General features: G+C 52.6%; 1 protein-coding gene across 1 annotated transcript in view; it reads right to left on the reverse strand.

Annotated features, from left to right (window-relative positions):
• Positions 1-1,802: 1,802 nt before the first annotated feature.
• Positions 1,803-21,705, reverse strand: part of LOC132583346 (cathepsin D-like) — a 49,331-nt gene continuing 29,428 nt past the window's right edge. Inside the window, exons 6-9 of the mRNA XM_060255008.1 lie at positions 19,613-19,741; positions 9,674-9,863; positions 7,221-7,319; positions 1,803-2,084 (exon numbers count right to left, since the gene is read on the reverse strand). Coding sequence (XP_060110991.1) covers positions 1,803-2,084; positions 7,221-7,319; positions 9,674-9,863; positions 19,613-19,741 — 700 coding nt within the window. The remainder of the gene's footprint in view (positions 2,085-7,220; positions 7,320-9,673; positions 9,864-19,612; positions 19,742-21,705) is intronic.

The following is a 21,705-nucleotide window of genomic DNA, read 5'->3' on the forward strand; positions in this document are numbered from 1 at the left end:
GGAGAGGACGCGACCAGTAAGGGTGTGGCCCATTTGGCTGCCTGCCCCTTTAACAGACTGATGACGAAACACACCTTGGTTTTGTCATTGAGGAAGTCCCGTGCTCTCAGTTCAAAGTACAGCCGACACTGTGCTAGGAAGGCAGGAAATTCTTCCACGGCACCCCCAAATCTGTCAGGTGGGGGAACTGGGCACTTGGCTGGAGCACTGGCCGCAGGTTGTTGCTGCAAGTGCACTACTGCCTGTGTTAGCTGCTGTACCTGGGCTTGGAGCGCAGCCAGTAGTTCTGTGGTTTCACTTGCTTCAGCATCCATCCTGTGGAGTGGGTGTTTGTCGGTGGAAGCAATCTGTCACGGCTGGGGCCGGGTCAGGCAAAGTCCAGAGGCAGTCCGAGGTCTTTAGCCAGTAAGCAGGAGGGTCCGAGGCGCCAAATCCGAATCACTGTAGAAGTATCGCAGGTCTGAGGTCCAGAAGCCGAGGTCAGGGAGTCCAGAAGTCCAAAGCCAAAGTCAGGGAGTCAGGAACCAAAGTCAAGCCAGAGTGGATGCTAGAATGTCAGGGAGATGACTAGTTGCTTCCACAAAGCTTCCTCCCAAAGCCCACAGCTATATAGCCCTCTGCTGGCTGTTGCCCGTTTGGGCTAATTGCTGGCTCAGGGAGGCAGCCAGGATCCTGTTACCACTCAAGCATCCTTGCTCTTAGAAGGGCCAGGATCCTCTCAGAACTCAGGGCTCAGGGAGCGTCTTGCTTGTGAGCGTGCCGCCCTCCTCCGATCCCTGAGGTCCTGCCGGAGGCGGTCACGCACACGAGCCACCCGAGAGGGCGAGGCAGGGGGGCTGGGATCTTCTCCAGCAGGAGGCAGGGGCACTGGTGCAGGTGGCAGGGGCACAGTTTCCTCATCAGACTCAACTTCCTCTGAAGGGTCCCCAGCACCCATGACACTGACCCAGATCAGTCAGCAGCTTTCCAGAAGTAAGAAAAACGCCTCTTGAGTCATGACCTGCGTGTAGCAAGGCCAAGTTGCATCAGATGAAATGGCACAGAGGAGACACAAAGAAACTGGGGAGGAACCACAGCTCAGTTAGTGATAGAGCATTTGCTTGTATGTAGAAGGTTCCAGATCCATTTCTGGCACCACCAGTTAAAAAAGGGATCAGGTAGCAGCAGGAGGGGTGACAGACCCCTGCCTGAGACCCCAAACACCTGTGGCCAGTCAGAGGAGACCAGACTGCTTTTGATAGACCAAGAGTCTGAATCAGTAGAAGTGCACTGGGATCACGTAAGGTTGCCAAACCACCACCTGGAGATTCCCTTTAAACCCTGCTGCTGAATCTGGAGATTAAGGCCTCCTCCAACCCATTCCACACACCCCTCATGTCCTTTCATCTCACTTCCTTCCACAACCACTGCAGAAATCAAGATTAATGGTACGGTTCTAACTAAGCAGTGTTATACCCTTCTAAGCCCAGTGTAGCTCTGTGAGGAACTCTGCTTAGGGTGGTGATACCATACCACAAGTGCAGGAGGAGAGTAAAAACCAGGTGGGAAGTTTAGCTGGAGGAAGCTCCCTCATCTCCTGGCTCAGCACATTCCAAGGTTCAAAGGAGAGTCTCCAGGTTGCAACTCAGCAATCCTTTTCTCAGGAATCATAAGGGTCAGAAACTTTTTTTAAAAAGAGAGAGAGAAACTAGTAGTCTCTGGTGACTGCAGATTCCATGCAGGAAGCTGATTCAACCAGTTCTTCTATGCAGCCTTGCCCCTCCCACAACCCATTTTCCTGAATCGCAGAGAACACGACACAGCTAGCATTGGGCTTCTAACTCTGCCTCTGAGCTGGCAGAGGTGGTGGTTTCACTGGCAGCGGTGGTAGCCGTGGTGGGAGTTGCAGTTGTTTCAGCATCAGAAGAGGAGCTGCAGAGGGTTCTTTTGGAAATGGCCAAACCGACACGGTCGTTATCTCGATCAAAGACAGAGTAGTATTGGCGGAGGAAAACATCACCTAGGATCCAGAGCGGGCCAGTGGGGGCAGGGATATCGAGGCTCATGAAACCGCTGACGCAAGCGGTCATTTTCATCTGGGTCACCTGCAAAGAGAGGGGGAAACGGCATAGTTCAAAGGTAGGGCCGGGTGCGTTACAGGGAGAACATAAGAGAAGCCATGTTGGATCTGGCCAATGGCCCATCCAGTCCAACACTCTGTACACACAGTGGCCAACAAACCCAGATGCCATCAGGAGGTCCATCAGTGGAGCCAGGATACTAGAAGTCCTCCCACTGTTGCCCCTCTCAAGCACCAAGAATACAGAGCATCACTGCCCCAGACAGAGTTCCATCAATACGCTGTGGCTAGTAGCCACCGATGGACCTCTGCTCCAGATGCTGATCCAATCCCCTCTTGAAGCTGTCTGCGCTTGCAGCCGCCACCACCTCCTAGGGCAGTGAATTCCCATAAGGGATTCTCACCCCCGCCCCACGTGGACCTCACTCCTGATTACTGAACTGATGTGCCTGAAAATGTCAATGTTTGTTATCTTTCTCAGTCAAGAGCAGAGGAAAATAATGGCTGCCCAGCTCGTTGTGTTTGCTGCACATTCTGCGGATTGGCAATAACCATAAGCCAGTCTGTAGAAGTGTCGGAGGAGTACATATCTGGTGAACCAAGACAAAGATTAAGGGACTGTCCTACTAATGGCATCACTCTTATCAAGCCCAAAGAGCCGCTGCTGACTCAAAAGGTTCTTCCACCCAGGGGACATATGATTTGGAGGTATGCGTCAGTTCAGATGTCTCATATGTCTTCTAAGTGCGCTCTATTGTGCTGGAAAACGTGTGGAGAAGTGGGTTTGCTTGAGCATTTTTGGTGGAAGTGCAAGGATGTCAAAGCATTATGGGAACGGATTTTAAATTGGATTTATACTATGACTGATTTTAATATATCTATGGAACCAAGTATATTTCTTATTTCCAAATTACTGGTCAGATCTAGATATGCCAAAATCTACAAAAGAATTAATAGTCACATTACTGATTGCAGCAAAAACAGCTAGAGACAAGTCAGGTCCTTTCCTAAGTATGTGGCATAACAAGATATGGAATTTGTATATAATGGGAAATAATCACTGATCAAATAACTAAAAAAATGATATGGATATATACTCCAAATGTATAGAAAAGTGGTTTCCTGTTATTAGGTTATTTGTCTTCTCACAATGCAGTTCCTAAAATATTGGTCCATATGAATTTGCTTAATATCTGATATTAAAAAGGTTGTATGTTAAGTTCCAAAAGCAAGATTGTTTGGATGTTGGTTGTTTTAAATTCGTTATGACCCGCTTCTTTAATGCAACATAATTGAGAAGTATTTTTGTATGACATTCTATGCATCTTATATGTTCAGTATCTTACTTATCACAAGGCTGTATGATACTGCTATGGTCTTATTTTGTATATATACTGCAATAAACTCAATAAAATGTTTTTTTTTAAATGTGGAATGTTATTAAGGGCAACTATTAAACTTCTAACTCCCATCCAGGCAAGCACTGAGTGTGACACAGTTTTCTAGTGACTTGGAATAACAAAAGGCTCTCAACATTCATCAGTATCTTATTGGCTGCCATAGAATGGTATGAAAACATTAAGTTGCCTTATAGTGAATCAGACTCCTTGGTCTTCTCCTATTACTTACTCAGACGGGCAGAGGCTCACTAGGGTCCCAGGTAGAGGTCTTTCACATCACCTACTACCTGACCCTTTCAACTGGAGATCGGAAACCACAATTCCTTCACAGTGTTGAGCAGTGTTCCCTCTAAGCTGAGTTAGCATGAACTAGCTGACAGATTTTTAGCCTCCAGCTCAAACATTTTTGTTTTAACTCAGGAAGGATGACCCCAGAGCACACTAATTTATGCAGTAGCTCACAACTTGAATGCTAATGCCAGTAGCTCACAAAGTATAATTTTTGCTCACAAGACTCTGCAGCTTAGAGGGAACATTGGCGCTGAGAGAAGGGAACTGGTCTCTGTAGGCTGGGGATTAATTGTAATTCCAGGAGATCGCCAGGCCCTACCTGGAGATGGCAACCTGACTGTACACCTGTAGGAGTAGAGTCATGATTTTTTTTTGGGGGGGGGGACCAGGCTCAGGCAGTGATCCTTGTTCTTGAAAACGAGCACCACCAAGCACGTCACTCTTTTCATCTGTGAACTGTTGACACGTATGCAAGCACCAGGCTTTACAAAAACCATTTATGTGTTACATTTTTATACTGCAGGAGTGGCCAATGGTAGCTCTCCAGATGTTTTTTGCCTACAACTCCCATCAGCCCCAGCCAGCATGGCCAATGGCTGGGGCTGATGGGAGTTGGCAAAAAACATCTGGAGAGCTACTGTTGGCCACCCCTGTTATACTGCATCCTGTCCCTGTGTGGCCTTGGAGAGTTTTACAATAAAATATTTGACAATAACATGCCATAAAATGGATCTAAACATTAAACTTTGGCTAGAGGTGTGGGAGAATGGGACTGTTCCACTTCAGGATACAGGGTGGAATGTAACATGTTAAGTACCTTCCTGTGCTTAAAAAAAAACAAGGGAAAAAAGCTCCCTGCAGTGAAAATATCTAGCATATAAAGGGTGAGGTCTTTCTAAGGTGCTAATTTTCTATTTGTCAGGACTTTTCCGTACAGACAACATTAAACCTCACCCTTGATATGCTAGATATTTTCACTGCAGGGAGCTTTTTTCCCTTGTTTTTCCTTGTGTGTAAAGTATGTGTGTGGGAGGGCTCAGTTTTATGTTTTGAGACACTGTTTTTATTAGCTGCTGTTTTAATATAAAATTGTGAGTCTCCGCTGCTAATCATTGATCTTTTGAGCTGGTTTTTCAAGAGTCTATTTATTTCTGCAGCTGTTTTAAATGTGGAATGTTATTAACAGCAGCTATTAAAAGCAGGAAACAATGTAAGGCAGAACTGCTTAAGAGGGCTTTTAGCTAATGTTTAGGTTGACGTGAAGGATGTGGACAGACTGTACAGTTGCAAGATGCTTACGGCCTGTGTTTTGATTTTTAATTTCTTTCATAATTGATTCAATCTTTGTATGATGCCACCTTAAGCCTGCAAGCAGGAAAAGGCAGGGTAAGGCCACCTTAAATAATGTATTTTTTGTAATGGTGTTGTGAACCACCCCTGAGTATTTCTTGAGAGGCAGGACAGACCATAAATATTTTAAAATGAGTGCACAGCACTCTCCACCACCCAAATGCCTGCTTGCTCCCTGTCTGCACAACCTGTACATTTGCAAACAAACAGATATTATTAAAATGTCAAGAGGTCTTCCAGTTCTTTCCCTTCACAGGAAGTAGTTATTTATTTGTTTATTTATATATTTATACCCCACTGTTCTCCCCAGCAGTAACACAAAATAGCTTCCTGCATTGTTCTCCCCTCCTCCATTTTATCTTCTAACAATTCTGTGAAAGAGATGAAGCTAAGAGAGTAGTTGGCCCACTGAGCTTCCATGGCAAAGTACAGATTTGGTCTCTTAGATCCTAGTCCAGAGCTCCCCAACATGGTGCCTATCACATAGGGTTGCCAGCCTCCAGGCAGGGCCTGGAGATCTCCCACTTTTACAACTGATCTTAGGGTTGCCAATCCCCAGGTGGGGGCTTCCCGGTTTGGAGGCCCTCCCCCCGCTTCAGGGTTGTCAGAAAGCGGGGGGAGTGGAGGGAAATGTCTGCTGGGAGCTCTATTATTCCCATAGAAAATCATGGAGAGTTGATCCGCAGGTATCTGGGGCTCTGGGGAGGGGCTGTTTTTTGGGGTAGAGGCGCCAAATTTCCAGCATAGCATCTAGTGCCTCTCCCCAAAATACCCCCCAAGTTTCAAAAAGATTGGACCGGGGGTCCAATTCTATGAGCCCCAAAAGAAGGTGCCCCTATCCTTAATTATTTCCTGTGGAAGGAAGGAATTGAAAAGGTGTGCCGTCCCTTTAAACGTGATGGCCAGAACTCCCTTTGGAGTTCAATTATGCTTGTCACAGCCTTGATCTTGGCTCCACCTCAATGTCTCCTGGCTCCACCCCCAAAGTCCCCAGATATTTCTTGAATTGGACTTGGCAACCCTAACTGATCTCCAGCTGGCAGAGATCAGCTCCCCTGGAGAAAATAGCTGCTTTGAAGGGTGGACTCTAGGGCATTGTCCCATGCTGAGGCCCCTCCACTCCCCAAAACCCCACCCTTTCCCGGATCCACTTCCAAAGTCAGGTATTTTCCAACACCAACCTGACAACCCTATGCCAGGGTCAAAAAGGCTGGGAACACTATGCCACCTATGTGGTATAGTTAGAATGTTAGATTTGCTTGGAATGTTAGACTTGGTTTGGAAGGCCCAGACTTAAATTCCTGGATGCTGTCAGGGCCTGATTACACAATACTCTTGCTCCTGGGTCAATCTCCAAGTCACATAAAGCATAGTGTGCCAGGAAAGGGGAAGGGGTGTTGGTTGAAGTTTGGATTCTCAAGTGTGCTGGAGCAGATTCAGATAAAGACTACAGTTTTCCCAATCTGCAACAGCCATGGACCTATTGTTTACCCCACAGAGGAAACTTGTGTGTGCCCTAAACAGGGCCGGATCTAGGGGGGGCAGAGGGGGGGTGCTTGCCCCTGGCGCCAATGGAGGGGGGGCACCAAATTAGGTATGGAGTCCATTGTATTCTATGGGACCATAAAATAGAATGGCCCATAAGGGGGCATCATTTTTTAATTTTGCCCCCCCCCCTCAAAAAACATGTAGATCCGGTCCTGGCCCTAAGGACAACATCACGTGTCAGGTTACTGTGAAGATAAAATGGAATGGTGGTGGTGGGAGACATGCGCATCACCTGACCCCCATGGAGATGGGTGGGATTAAAAAAAAAAAGTACGGTAACTTCATCTGTCAAAACTTCCCCCATTCTTTTATCCAGAAAAACTGAGGCAGCAAAACAGGCGCATTCTAAACCAGGACAGTTACACTTTGAGTCCAAAGTTTGTGCTGCCCAGAGTCCTCATGAAGTGGGCAGCATATAAATTTAAAGTAAATAAAGTAAATAAATAAATAAAAACTGACCTAAGCATCCTATCAGTGACAAGTGAAATGATTTCTGACCCAAAATATGCTGTCTGATATGCTTGCCAAAGGCATCACTAATACTTCACAGGTCTTTGTTGCAATTCTCTTACCTTGAGGGTGTATACGTCTGGGGTCAGGGTGTGGGGTTTGCCACTGAGGTAGAAAGTCACATTTGGTAATGTGGACATCTTCTCACAATCTATCAGGTACTGTGGGAAGAAAAAAGAAAGTACAACTGAGGTGGGGAAAGAGAGTTCAAACCATCACCCACTGTGGCCTGTGCCTCTTCTAAGATATTCGCTACATGTTTTCACTGCAGCTTCCAAGAGAACAGATGAACTAGATGTTGCATATCTGCTGCAAATATGAAGCTGCCACTGAAAATGGTATCACTCTTGTTCTCCTTATCTTCCTTGAGAGATAGAAATACATCCCAGGCCAGCCCAATCTCATCAGATCTCGAAAGCTAAGCAGGATTGGCCCTGGCTAGTATTTGCATAGGAGACCACCAAGGAATATCAGGATCACTGTGACCTGGATAGCCCAGGCAAGCCTGATCTCATCAGATCTTGGAAGCTACACAGGGCCAACTCTGGCAATGAGAGACCTTCTTGGAATACCAGCAGTTGGAAGGGCAGAGGCAGGCTTTATTCAGCTACCTCTCTGAATATCCTCCAGACCCCCAGTAGGGGTCAGTCACCAGACATTGACATGACTTCCAGGTGTGCGTGAACACACACAAACATGCACATTAAAAATTACAAAAATACCCCACAAGGAATAGCAGGGTCAAGGTGCAGAAGGAGGCAATGGCAAACCACCTCTGAATATTTCTTGCCTTGAAAACCCCATTAGGGGGCGCCATAAATCAGGTGTAATACACACACACACACTACAATTCCACTGTGATACAATATTATCATACAGCAAACTCTCAGTGTGATGAATTTCACTTTATATTACAGGGAAGAAAAGGAGAAGATACAGAGATACCATTTTGCAAGGCAGCTCTTAACCAAGAACATAAATAAAAGGGGATGAGACAAAATATCCCCTCAATATCCTTAGAATCTATGCTGAGAGGCCATTTTTACTTCTCTCAACTTTGGCTCATGCATTAAACTGACATCGCATAAAAACTTAGTTCATTGTCAGAATGATGTGCACACCTTCTTTCTCCCTCTCCATTCTCTCAGTGCAATGAATGACTTGTGATTTAAAACAAACTCTGGTTACTCTGTTAATCAGAATTAGTTCTCTTCTTGCTGCTACTGGGATTTTAAACCAGGATTAAACTGTGAATTAGAATCCCAGATTGACTAGGAGGTGGTGGGGGAGCTGATTGGGAGGAAGGCTTCTACACACTTGATCTCAACCAAGAAGTGAGAAGGGCTTCAAGAGCCACAGAATATGTGTGAAAGGTTGACGTGAAGAGACTTTTGTCTCTTTAAATCATTTCTCCAAGCCAAGCCAGCTGGCAGCCTGGAGAATGCTTTTACTGTTAAAGTTACTTTCCTTCCTTCCTTCCTTCCTTCCTTCCTTCCTTCCTTCCTTCCTTCCTTCCTTCCTTCCTTCCTTCCTTCCTTCCTTCCTTCCTTCCTTCCTTCCTTCCTTCCAACTCTCAAACATCTGATGTTCATGTCTTGCAGCTCTCAGACATCTGACATTCATTCTATGTGGCTGTTACGTTAAGCAAGTTTGGCCATCCCTGACATATACACTATACTGCTCCTCCTGCTCTGAACCTCAGAGCAATTGCATCACTGCCTGCTGAGGTTCAGGGCTGGATGAACAGCAAGCTAATCTTCACCCAGCCCCAGAGCCCTGCAGCACTGTTCCGCTCTGTGTGGTTTGTTGGCCTGACCTATGTTATGTTTGATCCCTCCCTTCCTTCGAGGTGCTCAGAGCAGAACATATTGTTCTTGTCCACTTCATTTTCACAATATTCTCCTTCTCAAATGCTCACGCTTGCAATGTAAGCCAGAGGATTGTGCAAAATGCAGCAGGTTAGAGACCCTGGGTCAAGGTCACCCGGTGAGTTTCCTGGCTGGAATCTGAACCTGATCCCAATCTGTCATTCCAACTACCATACTATACTGACTCTCACTGCCTGGGAAGAATCCTCCCATGAATCACTGCCATGTGGTATAGTGGTTGGAGTGCTGGGCTCAGATCTGGGAGACTCCAGGTTCAGACCCCTGCTCTGCCGTGCTAGCTCGCTGGGTGACCTTGGGCCAGTCACACTCTCTCAGATTAACCAACTTCACAGGGTTGTTGTGAGGATAAAATGGAGGAGAGGGAATGATGCAAGCTGCTTTCGATCCCTGTTGGGGAGAAAAGAAGAGGACTGAAGTACATCTCTAGTACCAAAATGTTATGACGATTAGATTGTGCATAGAGACCAGATTAGGTATAAATAGGAAAGAGAGAGAGGCAGAGACAGAGAGGCAAATGAGTACAGGATCAAGGTGTGGATCAGTTCAAGTGGAAAAGCAAAGGTGTGTTGGTTGGTTGGTTGGTTTTTGCACTTAGCATTATGAGATCCAGGCACGTTGTTGCTTACCTGGCCTCCAAAGGCGTGTTCAGCCCCAATAGCCTCGTGCAACATACGGATATCCTCTCTGGGCCCTGTGATTAGCGAAGTTCCTGTGTCCACAATTGCGTTGCAGCCACCTTTGCATATCTTCCCTGAACTAGCATCAAACGCTTTCCAGGGCCAGCATCTCTTCTTGGGGAACACATCCACCGTCATCCTAAAAGGAGAGATGGGGAGAGAGAACAGTGATTACACAGGGTGTTTTGGCAGAGGGAGAATGGTAGCTTCCCTGACCACAACACCAGGAGCCAAAATGAGGCCTCTGCCACTGGATCTGTTGGCCAGCTCCTCCCAGGCCGCAGCAAAGTTCTTACAAACCAGCAAAATATTTCCCCCATCACAGGCTCCATATCATAGAAATAAAAAACACTTAATTTCAATGGGAATTATCTCAAGTGAGTGATTCAGGCCACTCATGCAGAAAGGGTGCTGATGTTGAATAAAAGTTTATTCATTTGTTCATTGAGTCATTCATTCTCTTTCCTCCCCAGTGGAGACCTAAAGCAGTTTTCAACATTGTTCTCCACTCCTCCATTTCACCAGCCCCTTGAGGCAGTTCAGCTAAGATAGTTTGGTACAGTGGTTAAGAATACAGACTCTAATCTGGAGAAATGGGTTCAATTCCCCATTCTTAACTTGAAGCCAGCTGGGCAACCTTGGGTCAATCACAGTTCTCTCAGTCCAAAAAATAAACTTAGCTTGCCACAAAAAGAGCTAGAGTTTCAGGCTGCCAAACAGCTGCTGGACAGATCTCCTGGCTATACAGCACCCACCACCATATGATAATTATTTGTTCTGTTGAAAGGGAGACTGGGCTGAGGTTATCATCAAACTACTGTGGGCCAGTCAGAAATCTGAAACCAGGCCTCCCAGATCTAGGGTTGCCAATCCCCAGGTGGGGGCAGGGGATCCCCTGGTTTGGAGGCCCTCCCCCTGTTTCAGGGACATCAGAAAGCAGGGGGTGGGGAGGGAAATGTCTGCTGGGCACTCCATTATTCCCTATGGAAACTGATTCCCATAGGGTATAAGAGAGAATTTTTCTGCAGGTATCTGGGGCCCGGGGAGGGGGGCTGTTTTTTGAGGTAGAGGCATCAAATTTGCAGCATAGCATCTGATGCCTCTCCTCAAAACACCCTCCAAGTTTCAAAAGGATTGGACAAGGGGGTCCAATTCTATGAGCCCCAAAAGAAGGTGCCCCTATCTATTATTTCTAATGGAGGGGAGGCATTTAAAATGTGTGCAGTCCCTTTAAATGTGATGGCCATTTGGAGTTCAATTATGCTTGTCACACCCTTGCTCCTGGCTCCACCCTCAATGTCTCCTGCCTCCACCCCCAAAGTCCCCAGATATTTCTTGAATTGGACCTGGCAACCCTACCCAGATCCTAGCCCAGCATTCTAAGCACTGCACCACCACACTGATTAGCAGAACAATCAGTTCTGCTAATGATTCTTGCTCTCTGACTCTTGCCTCTGTTGAGAGCTCTTTGGGAAGCTAAAAGCAAGTTCTGCTTCCACCACTGTCGGGTCTTCGGTACCCCTCCCGGTCTCCCGGTGTCGCCGTTGCCCCTCCCGGGCACTCTGGGGCGTTCCCCGGAGGTCTCAGACACAGGGGTGGGCGCTGGGTTACTTCACCGCAGGCCCCCGTTCCCCTCTTGGCTGTGCTGTGGCTCCTGTCCCTCTCTTGCGAGGCAGCCTCTTTGCGCATCAGCCAGTTTCCTCAGCGACCTCCTCCCTCCCTCCTTTTATGCTCCCCGACCCCTCCTTCCCCTTTCCCGGGTCCTGCCCCCCTCTGGCCCCTCCCCCCTTCAAAGCCCCCGACGCCCAGGAGAGGCGTGCCGGGGCTGGGCTGACTGGGCGTGCCTCGGGCGTCCTAGCCCTCGGCTGCGTGCTGCGATGGGGCGTCTCGCGCTGCGACGAGACAAACGGGTCTCCCCCTCTGGCGCCGGGCTCAGCTTCTCCCTCTTGCTTCCCGGCGTCTTGCCCTGGCCAGACTTCGCGGACTCGAAGCCGGGCTCGCCGTCTGGGAGGTGTTGCTCGGGCGGCTGCTGTTGCCCCGTCAGTCGAGGTGAGGGGTGGGGCCGCCCCGGGGGCTTGGAGAGGTGGGGAAGGCTCTTGGGGCGATGACGGGGGCTTGGAACGGCTGGCAGGCGCCGGGGGGTCTCCTCCGCGCAGTCCCCGCCTGGGCTGGGCGGGACACACCCCCCCCCCGTGTCCCTTGCTTCTCCGCCTCCTCCTCGAAGACCCGGGAGAGGTAGTCGGCCACGCGGTGGTCGGCCCCGGCTTGATGGTGCACTGTGAAGGAAAAGGGGAGAAGAGACATATACCAGCGAAGGACTCGGTCATTGGAGTCCTTCATCCTCGACATCCACAGCAGGGGGGTGTGGTCCACCACCAACCGGAAAGGGTTGTTGGTGAGGTAGAACTTCAATGCCCCGACGGCCCACTTGACCGCCAGGGCCTCCTTTTCTACGGTGGAGTACGCCCGCTCAGCGGGCAGGAGCTTGCGGCTGATGAATAGCACCGGGCGTTCGTCCCCAGGGCCCCCCTGGAGCAGGGCCGCCCCGATACCGGTCCCCGAAGCATCCGTGTGTAACACAAAGGGCTGGGAGAAGTCCGGGTTTCTCAGCACGGGGTCTCGGAAGAGGCTCGTACGCAGCACCTCAAATGCTGCGTCTTGGGCTGGCCCCCACTGGAGGATGTTCGGGCACGCCTTCCACAGGCTGTCCGTCAACGGGGTGGCCACTGCCGCAAAGTTGGGGATAAACTTGCTGTAATAGCCCGCGAATCCCAAGAAGCGCCGTAGCTGCTTCTTGGTGCGCGGGTGGGGCTGCTGCTCTAGGGTGACGACATTCTCTGGCAGGGGTCGGAGTTGGCCTTTCCCTACCAGGAACCCTAGATATTTTAGCTCCTGGAAGCCGAGGCGGCTTTTCCGCGGGTTAGCGTGGAGCCCGGCGGCCTGCAGGGCTTGGAGTACCTGGCGGAGGTGGAGCAGGTGGGCCTCCCAGGTGGGACTACACACCACGATGTCGTCGATATAGGCCCGAGCGAAACCCTCGCATTGGGCTAGGGCCTTGTCCACCAGCCGCTGGAACGTGGCCGCAGCCCCATTCAAGCCAAAGGGCATGCGCTTGAATTGGAACAAGCCTTGTGGGGTGGCGAAGGCAGTCTTTTCTCTGTCGGCCGGGTGTATGGGCACCTGCCAATAGCCCTTGGTGAGGTCCGGGGCGGAGAGGTACCGGGCCTCCCCCAGCTGGTCGATTAGGATATCGGCCCGTGGCATCGGGTAGGCATCGAATTTGGCCAGTTTGTTCACTTCCCGATAGTCCACACAGAAGCGCACGCTGCCGTCGGGCTTTGGCACCAGGACCACTGGGCTGCGCCACTCACTCTGTGATGGTTCGATGACGTCGAGGCGCAGCATCTCCCTTACCTCCCGGGCGATCACGTCCCAGCGCTTCTGTGGGACGGGCCTCCACCGGGCGCGTGCCACCTGGCCTGTAGGGGTCACTACCCGGTGCTTGACCAGGGTGGTCAGGCCCGGCTGGTCGGAGAATACCGTCGGGCACTCGGCCAGGACCTTCTGCAGCTCCTGCCGCTGGCTGGGGGTGAGAGCGGCGTCCAACACCGGGCCTCCCCCAGTGCCCCCCGCGGTCTTCCAGGGCAGGGTTCCGTCCTGGAGCTCGCCCGGGTCTTCGGCCAGGAGCCCCTGCTCCAGCCGCGCCTCCCGCCGCACCCAGGCCTTTAGGCTGTTCACATGGAGGGTCTTCCTTTGGCGGGCGCGAGGCCCGCACTGGACCTCGTACGTCAGGGGACCCAGGACTCGGGTGATTCGGAAGGGTCCCCGCCACGGGTCCCCCTGGCTCTGGCCCATCGCTCCCCGGTGGACCAGGACGTCGTCTCCCGCCTGGAACCCGCGGGCCTTAGCGCCCTTGTCATAACGCCTCTTCTGGACCTCCTGGGCCTGTGCGAGGTTCCCCCGGGCCTCCCGCCGCACGTCTTCTAGGCGTTCCTGCAGCTGTCTGACGTACTCCTCCGGGGCTTCTTCTGGCCCGGCTCTGCCTTGCACCCACTGCTCTCCGAGCAGCCCCAGGATGCCCCGGGGTTGCAGCCCATACAGCAGCTCGAACGGGAAATACCCCAGGGACGCCTGGGGCGTCTCTCGGATGGCAAAGACCAGCGGGTCTACGTAGAGATCCCAGGCAGTGGGGTGGTCGTATGCCGTCTTCCTCAGCATGGCCTTCAGGGTCTGGTTCATCCGCTCCACCAACCCGTCAGTCTGGGGGTGGTGAACGGAGGTGAAGAGCTGCTTGATGTGCAGCGTCTGGCACACCTGCCGCATGAGGCTCGCCGTGAAGGGTGTGCCTCGGTCCGTGAGTATCTCCCGGGGCAGCCCCACGTGCGCGAAATAGTGCATCAAGGCCCTGGCCACGCCCGCGCTCTTCATGGTGGGCAGGGGGATAGCCTCCGGGTACCGGGTGGCGTAGTCCATGAGGACCAGGATGTAGCGGGCCCCACGAGGGGTGCGGGGTAGGGGCCCCACAAAGTCCATGGCCACCCGCTCGAACGGAACCCCCACTATGGGCAAGGGGGGCTTGCGGCTCGGCCCTAGACGCGAGGCGTTGGCAGATGCCGCAGGAGCGACAGTAGGCCTGGACCTCCCGGGCTACGGAAGGCCAGAAAAAGTTGGCTAACACCCGGGTCAGAGTACTCTTCACCCCCTGGTGGCCTGCCCATTGGTGGTCGTGGGCGCCCTTCAGGACCTCGGGCCGGTACCTGTGAGGGACCAACAGCTGCTTCCCGGGGCCCAGCCGCCCTTTTACCTCTCTGAACCACACGCCCTCTTCCCGGATGATTCGAGGCAGGCGCCGGCTCCTGCGCTCGTCCACGATCACCCCGTCGCGGACTGCTTCGTGCCGTCGCAGCGCTTCCAACTCTTCGTCCTCGGCCTGAGCCTCCACGAACTGCGGGTCCGCCGGCCACGTCTCTCGGGCGCCCGCCCCGGGACGTTCCGCGGTGGATGGGCCTTCCTCTGGGTCGCTGTCCTCTGTCTCCCCAGCGGGGGCAGCGTCGTCATAACCGGCCCCTGCGGGCTGGCCTGGTCGGCCGGGGTCGGCCGCCTCCACTACGTCGCGAAAACGCGGAGCATCCCGCCCGAGCAGTATTGGATAGGGCAGGCTGGTGACTTTGGCGACTGGCACGCTCCAGTAGCGGCCCAAGTATTTAAGTGGGATGGACACCACTGGGCTTCTTTCGATGTGCCCATGGACGCACCTGATGGCGGCGGTGCGGATGACAGGCAGCGGGGCGGTCACCAAGTGGGCCCGTATCATGGACAGCGAGCTGCCATTGTCGACCATGGCCTGCAGTTGCCGTCCTCCCAAGGACACCGGGACCGTCCAAGGGGGGGGGGGGGCGAGCCCCCACTTCCGCCGTCTGCAAGGACTCCTCCCAGCTCACGTCGCACTCCATCAGGGGGCACTCACGCTTGAGATGGCCCCACTGGCCGCAGGTGAAGCAGGGCCCTATGTCTCCCGTCGGACGGCGGGCCTCTGGCGGCGGGCGTCCCTCGTTCTCCCCCTCATGGCCTCTGGGGCGTAGACCCAGTCCGGGTAGCACCGGGCGTGCTCCGGGACTCCACCAACCCGGCGTGGCACGGGCTGGCGGCGGCCGCGCCTGGCCCCCGCAGTCTCCGGCTCCGGGCGCCCTCCCCGGTGTCGCTCCTGGGGCGGCCCGTCCGCCGGGCGGGGGCAAGCCCTTCCCTGGCTTGCTGCCCTCTGCGCGGGGGGGCAGGCCGTGGTGGTCGGCGGCCTGAAAGTTCTCCCACAGCTCCTGTACCTCGCTGAGACGGGTTGGCTTCCAGCAGGCCACCCAGTGGCGGGTACGCGGCGGCAGCACCTGTAGCAGCTGCTCCACTACCACCAGCTCCACGATGCGCCGCCCGTCGCTGGTGGTGGGGTTGAGCCAACGGGTGGCGGCATCCTTGAGGGTCGCTATTGCTGAGCGCGGTCGCATCTCCCCTGTTGGAAGCCAGGAGCGCAGCTTCTGGCGGTGGGCTTCGGGTATGATCTCCAGGCGGTCCAGGATGGCTGCCTTAAGCGCGGTATAGTCCGCCGCCTGAGCCCGCTCCAGGGCCTTCATGGCAGCTTGGGCCTCCCCGGTCAGGTAGGGTCCCAAAATAAAGGCCCACTGCTCTCTGGGCCAACGAGCGGCCTCAGCCACTTGCTCAAACGCCTCCAAGTAGGCCTCGACATCGTCCTCCGCCCCCAGCTTCGTCAGAGGGGGCCAGGGGCTCCTCCCGGCGCCGAATGGTGCTGGCCCCGCCGGCTCCGGGCGGGCGAGGAGCGCCTGGTGAAGATCCCGCACGAGGGTGGCTTGGGCCGCCGTCTGCTGCTGGGTGACCTCCCGCAGGAGTTGCGCCTGGTGGTCTGCGAGCCACTGCCCAAACTGGGCTAAATCCACGGGGGCGGGGTTAGTGTCCATGGCGGCGGTCCGCCCCAGGTGTATCACGGAGTCCTCACTTGACTCGTCTGTCGACGACTCGCTGGACTCCGGCTCAATGGTTGGGGTCGCCACTCGGCTTGAGTGCCACCCGGGCGGGGCCGGAATATGGGGGCGTGGCCGTCCTAGGCTCGGGAGAGTGCCCGCGTTCTCAACCACGTTGTCGGGTCTTCGGTACCCCTCCCGGTCTCCCGGCGTCGCCGTTGCCCCTCCCAGGCACTCTGGGGCGTTCCCCGGAGGTCTCAGACACAGGGGTGGGCGCTGGGTTACTTCACCGTAGGCCCCCGTTCCCCTCTTGGCTGTGCTGTGGCTCCTGTCCCTCTCTCTCGCGAGGCAGCCTCTTTGCGCATCAGCCAGTTTCCTCAGCGACCTCCTCCCTCCCTCCTTTTATGCTCCCCGACCCCTCCTTCCCCTTTCCCGGGTCCTGCCCCCCTCTGGCCCCTCCCCCCTTCAAAGCCCCGACGCCCAGGAGAGGCGTGCCGGGGCTGGGCTGACTGGGCGTGCCTCGGGCGTCCTAGCCCTCGGCTGCGTGCTGCGATGGGGCGTCTCGCGCTGCGACGAGACAAACGGGTCTCCCCCTCTGGTGCCGGGCTCAGCTTCTCCCTCTTGCTTCCCGGCGTCTTGCCCTGGCCAGACTTCGCGGACTCGAAGCCGGGCTCGCCGTCTGGGAGGTGTTGCTCGGGCGGCTGCTGTTGCCCCGTCAGTCGAGGTGAGGGGTGGGGCCGCCCCGGGGGCTTGGAGAGGTGGGGAAGGCTCTTGGGGCGATGACGGGGGCTTGGAACGGCTGGCAGGCGCCGGGGGGTCTCCTCCGCGCAGTCCCCGCCCGGGCTGGGCGGGACAACCACTTTAGCCCTTCAGTCACTACATGTGGGTGGTGGTGGTGGAATATTAATATTAGCCTACCTCACAAGGCTGTTACAAGGAGGATGACAAGATAGTGAGTGCAAAGCATTTGAGAAAACACAACAAAACCACCCACTTACCATTCTCTATTCCCTACACACAGCAACAGTGCATGAAGCAACTTTGTGAGATCTTATCAGCGACTTTATTTTATTCTACAACCCACCTTTCTATCACCAGAAATTGAAGGTGGCAAGCAGAAAGTTCCTTAAGCATAGTGGCCAGGCAACAAGCTAGGGCTGCCAATTTCCAGGTGGCACCTTGAGATCTCCCACTATTACAACTAATCTCCAGGCGACCAAGATCAGTCCCCCTGAAGAAAATGGCTGCTTTGGAGGGTGAGCTCTATGGCATTATACCCTGCTGAGGCCCCTCTCCACCCTCCCCTGGCTCCACCCCCCAAACCCCAGGTACTTCCCAACCCAGAGCTGGCAACCCCAGAGCTGACCCAGAGCTCTTTCACACACTGAGCTCTCCAACCAATCCAGATGGCACATCCTCCCGCCATACCTTTAGCACGATCCTCCTCTCCCTCTGGCCGGCCTATCCCTCCCATGGACCGGGGTGGGGTGAGGAATCAGATTCGGGAGAAGGATGAGACCGGTCGTTCTCAGTTCCCAGCAGTTTCCTCCTGTCCAGCGTCAGCCTCACCCCGGGATAGGGTAGAGGGATGGTATAGTTTATGGGAGTTGGCTTTCTGCTCCCTCACGCCTTTTTCTCTCAGGATGGTGGATGGGAGATGGGAAGCTGCGAGCTGTTTGAATGGCTCAGACTATTCTGCATCTCCTCAGCAAATCACACCTATCTAAAATACGTATCTTGGATGGTACAGCAGCATTGCCCCCTAATGGCTGGTGCTGCCATTGCAAAAAAAAAAACCCTTGGAAACGTGTTCAATAAATTAAAAAATGATAAACTAAACTATCAGCAGTAATTCTAGCACACTGGAATGAAACGAGTTAGGGTTGCCAGCCTCCAGCTGGGGCCTGGAGATCTCCCGCTTTTACAGCTGATCTCCAGCTGGCAGAAAATGGCTACCTTGAAGGGGGGACTCTATGGCATTGTAACACGTTGAGGCCCTTCCCCAAACCCCGCCCTCTCCCGGATCCACCCCCAAAATCTCCAGGTATTTTCCAACCCAGACCTGGCAACCCTAGTTTCAATTAGCAGAAGCCAAACAAGGAATAAACAACTTTGTCCTTCTCTGGACACCTCTGATCCAATCAGGACTGCACATTCCTGACGTTTTGCTTTGCAAGAAAAAAACCTGTGACCTTCTTTGTGTCTTTGCTCTGTCATTAATCAGGGTGACTCTTTTTGCCAGGTAACTCTGGACCTGTCTCTTCCTGTCTATGCTGAGTATCACAGCTTGAACTATGAGGGCTCTTTCAAGAAATCCACAAGCTCCACCCCCTTTAGAGTAACCCTTCAATGGAACAGAACAAAGTCTGAGTCCAGGGGCACCTTTAAGGCCAACAATCTAGGTATAAGCTTTTGTGTGCATACACTTCTTTGGATATCTGAAGAAGTATACGCTTTCATGTGCACATGCAAGCTTATACCCTAGGGTTGCCAGTCCCAGGTGGGGGCAGGGGATCCGAAGGTTTGGAGGCCCTCCCCCACCCCACTTCAGAAAGCGGAGGGGGGGGGGAGAGGGAGGAAAATGTCTGCTGGGAACTCTATTATTCCCTATGGACACTTATTCCCATAGAAAATAATGGAGAATTGATCCATGGGTATCTGGGGTTCTGGGGGGGGGCTGTTGTTTGAGACAGAGGCACCAAATTTTCAGTATAGCATCCAGTGCCTCTCCCCAAAATACCCCCCAAGTTTCAAAAAGATTGGAGCAGGGGGTCCAATTCTATGAGCCCCGAAAGAAGGTGCCCCTATCCTTCATTAATTCTTATGGAAGGAAGGCATTTAAAAGGTGTACAGTCCCTTTAAATGTGATGGCCAAGCCTTCCTTTGGAGTTCGGTTATGCTTGTCACACCCTTGCTGCTGGCTCCACCCCAAATTCTCCTGGCACCACACCCAAAGTCCCCAGATATTTTTTTAATTGGACTTGGCAACCCTATTACCCAGAATTAAACTTGTTGGTCTTAAAGGTGCCCCTGGACTCCCACTTTGTCCTACTGCTTCAGACCAACATGACTAACCACATGAATTTACCTTTAATGGAATGAGAGAGACCAAATCTGTTGGCTAAAGGGGCCATCACTAAACACAGAGAGCTGCCCCCTGGAATTCAAGCCCTGCCATCTGTCTATTGGGGTAAAAATCAAATCAAGCTCTTATACAGGTAATCACCCACCAGCAGTCCTAGTTCTCAAATATCAATGTATTTTTGTCAAGGAAATCCAGAATTTGTGCCCACCAAATGCACAGACCGGCTTCATTCAAAACAAGCATTTTCTTTGCTTTTAGAAGAGCAGATCCCTTATGACATCTAAAAGACAAGCATATTCATTATGATGAGAACCACAGATAAGGCCGCTCACTTACTTATCCATCTTGATCTGCCAGTAGGCCTTGCGTACTACAGGATGGTACTGAATTTTCCCTTCATAGGCATTGTGATTGATCTCCCCAAAGCTGATTTCTCCACCATGGTCTTGTGAGACATAGTTGGTGCTAAGAGAAGAGTTGGAAAGGTTACAAAGCTAGGTTCAGAACTGGGAAGAAGCCACAGTCAAATAGCCACTAACTTACTGTGAATGTTCCCAGCTGGCCTACTGCCCTTTTATCATTATTATTATTTGTTTATTTTTATCCCGCCCATTCCCCCATTTGGGGGCTCAGAGTGGAGTACATCAAATAGAAATAATATCACAATAAATCATAATAAAACCAACTTCAACATTCAGTAAAGTGCAACAAAATGATTCAGCAAGATGATATGACAGCTAGGTGGTATAGCACAAAAATGGTACCACAATACAGTAGTGCAGTAGGGCCGTAGGGGGAGGCCAACCGGTCTACTAGATAGATGCCCACTGCCTCATCCAAAAACCTGGCAGAACAGCTCCGTTTTACAGGCCCTATGAAAGGCCAGCAAGCCAGGCAGGGCTTGGATCTCCGTCGGGAGCTGATTCCACCAGGTTGGGACCAGGACCGAAAAAGTCCTGGCCCCGGTAGAGACAAGATGGACATCTTTTGGGCCAGAGACTATCAGAAGATCCTGGGAGGCCAAACGAAGCGACCTCTGGGGTGTATATGGGAGGAGACGATTCCTGATCCACTGTAGGGTTGCCAAGTCCAATTCAAGAAATATCTGGGGACTTTGGGGGTGAAGCCAGGAGAATTTGGGGGTGGAGCCAGGAGACATTGGGGGCGGAGCCAGGAGCAAGGGTGTGACAAGCATAATTGAACTCCAAGGGAGTTCTGGCCATCACATTTAAAGGGACAGCACACCTTTTAGAATGCCTTCCTTCCATAGAAAATAATGAAGGATAGGGGCACCTTCTTTTGGGGCTCACAGAATTGGACCCCCTGGTCCAATCCTTTTGAAACTTGGGAGGTATTTTGGGGAGAGGCACTAGATGCTATACGGAAAATTTGGCACCTCTACCTCAAAAAATAGCCCCCCCCCAGAGCCCCTGACACCCGCAGATCAATTCCCCATCATTCCCTATGGGAATCGTTCCTGGAGGTGCATAATGGCTGTGGGGGTGGAGCTTCCCCCGCCGGCCAGCTGGCTGGGGGAGGGGGGAAGCCTGTAAAACCAGGGGATCCCCCGCTAGGACCTGGGGATTGGGAAACCTAATCCACTGGCAGCCATAAGCCAGGCAAATTTACATTTGTTGGCATTGTGGCTCTGGTTGAAACTGAGTGGCTCCTATGGCACTGCCAGCAACACAGGATCAAGTGGGCACAGGATACTCCAGAGCTTTTAACATCCCAATCCACTCATGGGGAGGTGGGTTAGTACTAGGCTTGCCATGTGCCTGGAATTCCTGCCCTCAATTGTCTGCATTTTATCAGTTCAGAAGAGGGAGAAAAATGGGACAGGGATGACAATGTGGATGCTATGGGTGTTTTCCCACAGAGCTTACCTCGGAGCGACGTCCCTCTTCACTGCGCAGCGTCTGTGCAGATTTCCCACCAACTGCTCCGCATAACCAGGAAGTGCCGGACCTTTTGCGTCGCAGATGTAAACCGCTAAAAACCAGTTTACGTTAGCGACGCAAAAGCCGCGGCTCTTCCTGGTTATGCGGAGCAGTTGGTGGGAAATCCGTGCAGACACTGCGCGGTGAAGAGGGACGTCATTCCGAGGTAAGCTCTGTGGGAAAACACCCTATGACTTTACTTCTAGGCAGGGGTGGAATTCTAGCAGGAGATCCTTGGATATTAGGCCACACCTCCTGATTTAGCCAATCCTCCAAGAACTTACAAGGCTCTTTTTTTGGCTACATTGGGGGGGGGGGTGGCCTTATATGCAAAGAAGCTCCTGCTAGAATTCCATCCCTGCTTCCAGGTCACAGAAGTAGCAGCACAATATCTCTATGGTCTTTAGCACAAGGATAGGGAACATTTCAAGAACATCATAGGGCTATGATGCTGTGATGTTAAAAGTGGGTCTAGAATGTTAAAGAGTC

The sequence above is a fragment of the Heteronotia binoei genome, chromosome 15 (assembly GCF_032191835.1).
Source record: "Heteronotia binoei isolate CCM8104 ecotype False Entrance Well chromosome 15, APGP_CSIRO_Hbin_v1, whole genome shotgun sequence".
NCBI classification, from domain to species: Eukaryota; Metazoa; Chordata; class Lepidosauria; order Squamata; family Gekkonidae; genus Heteronotia; species Heteronotia binoei.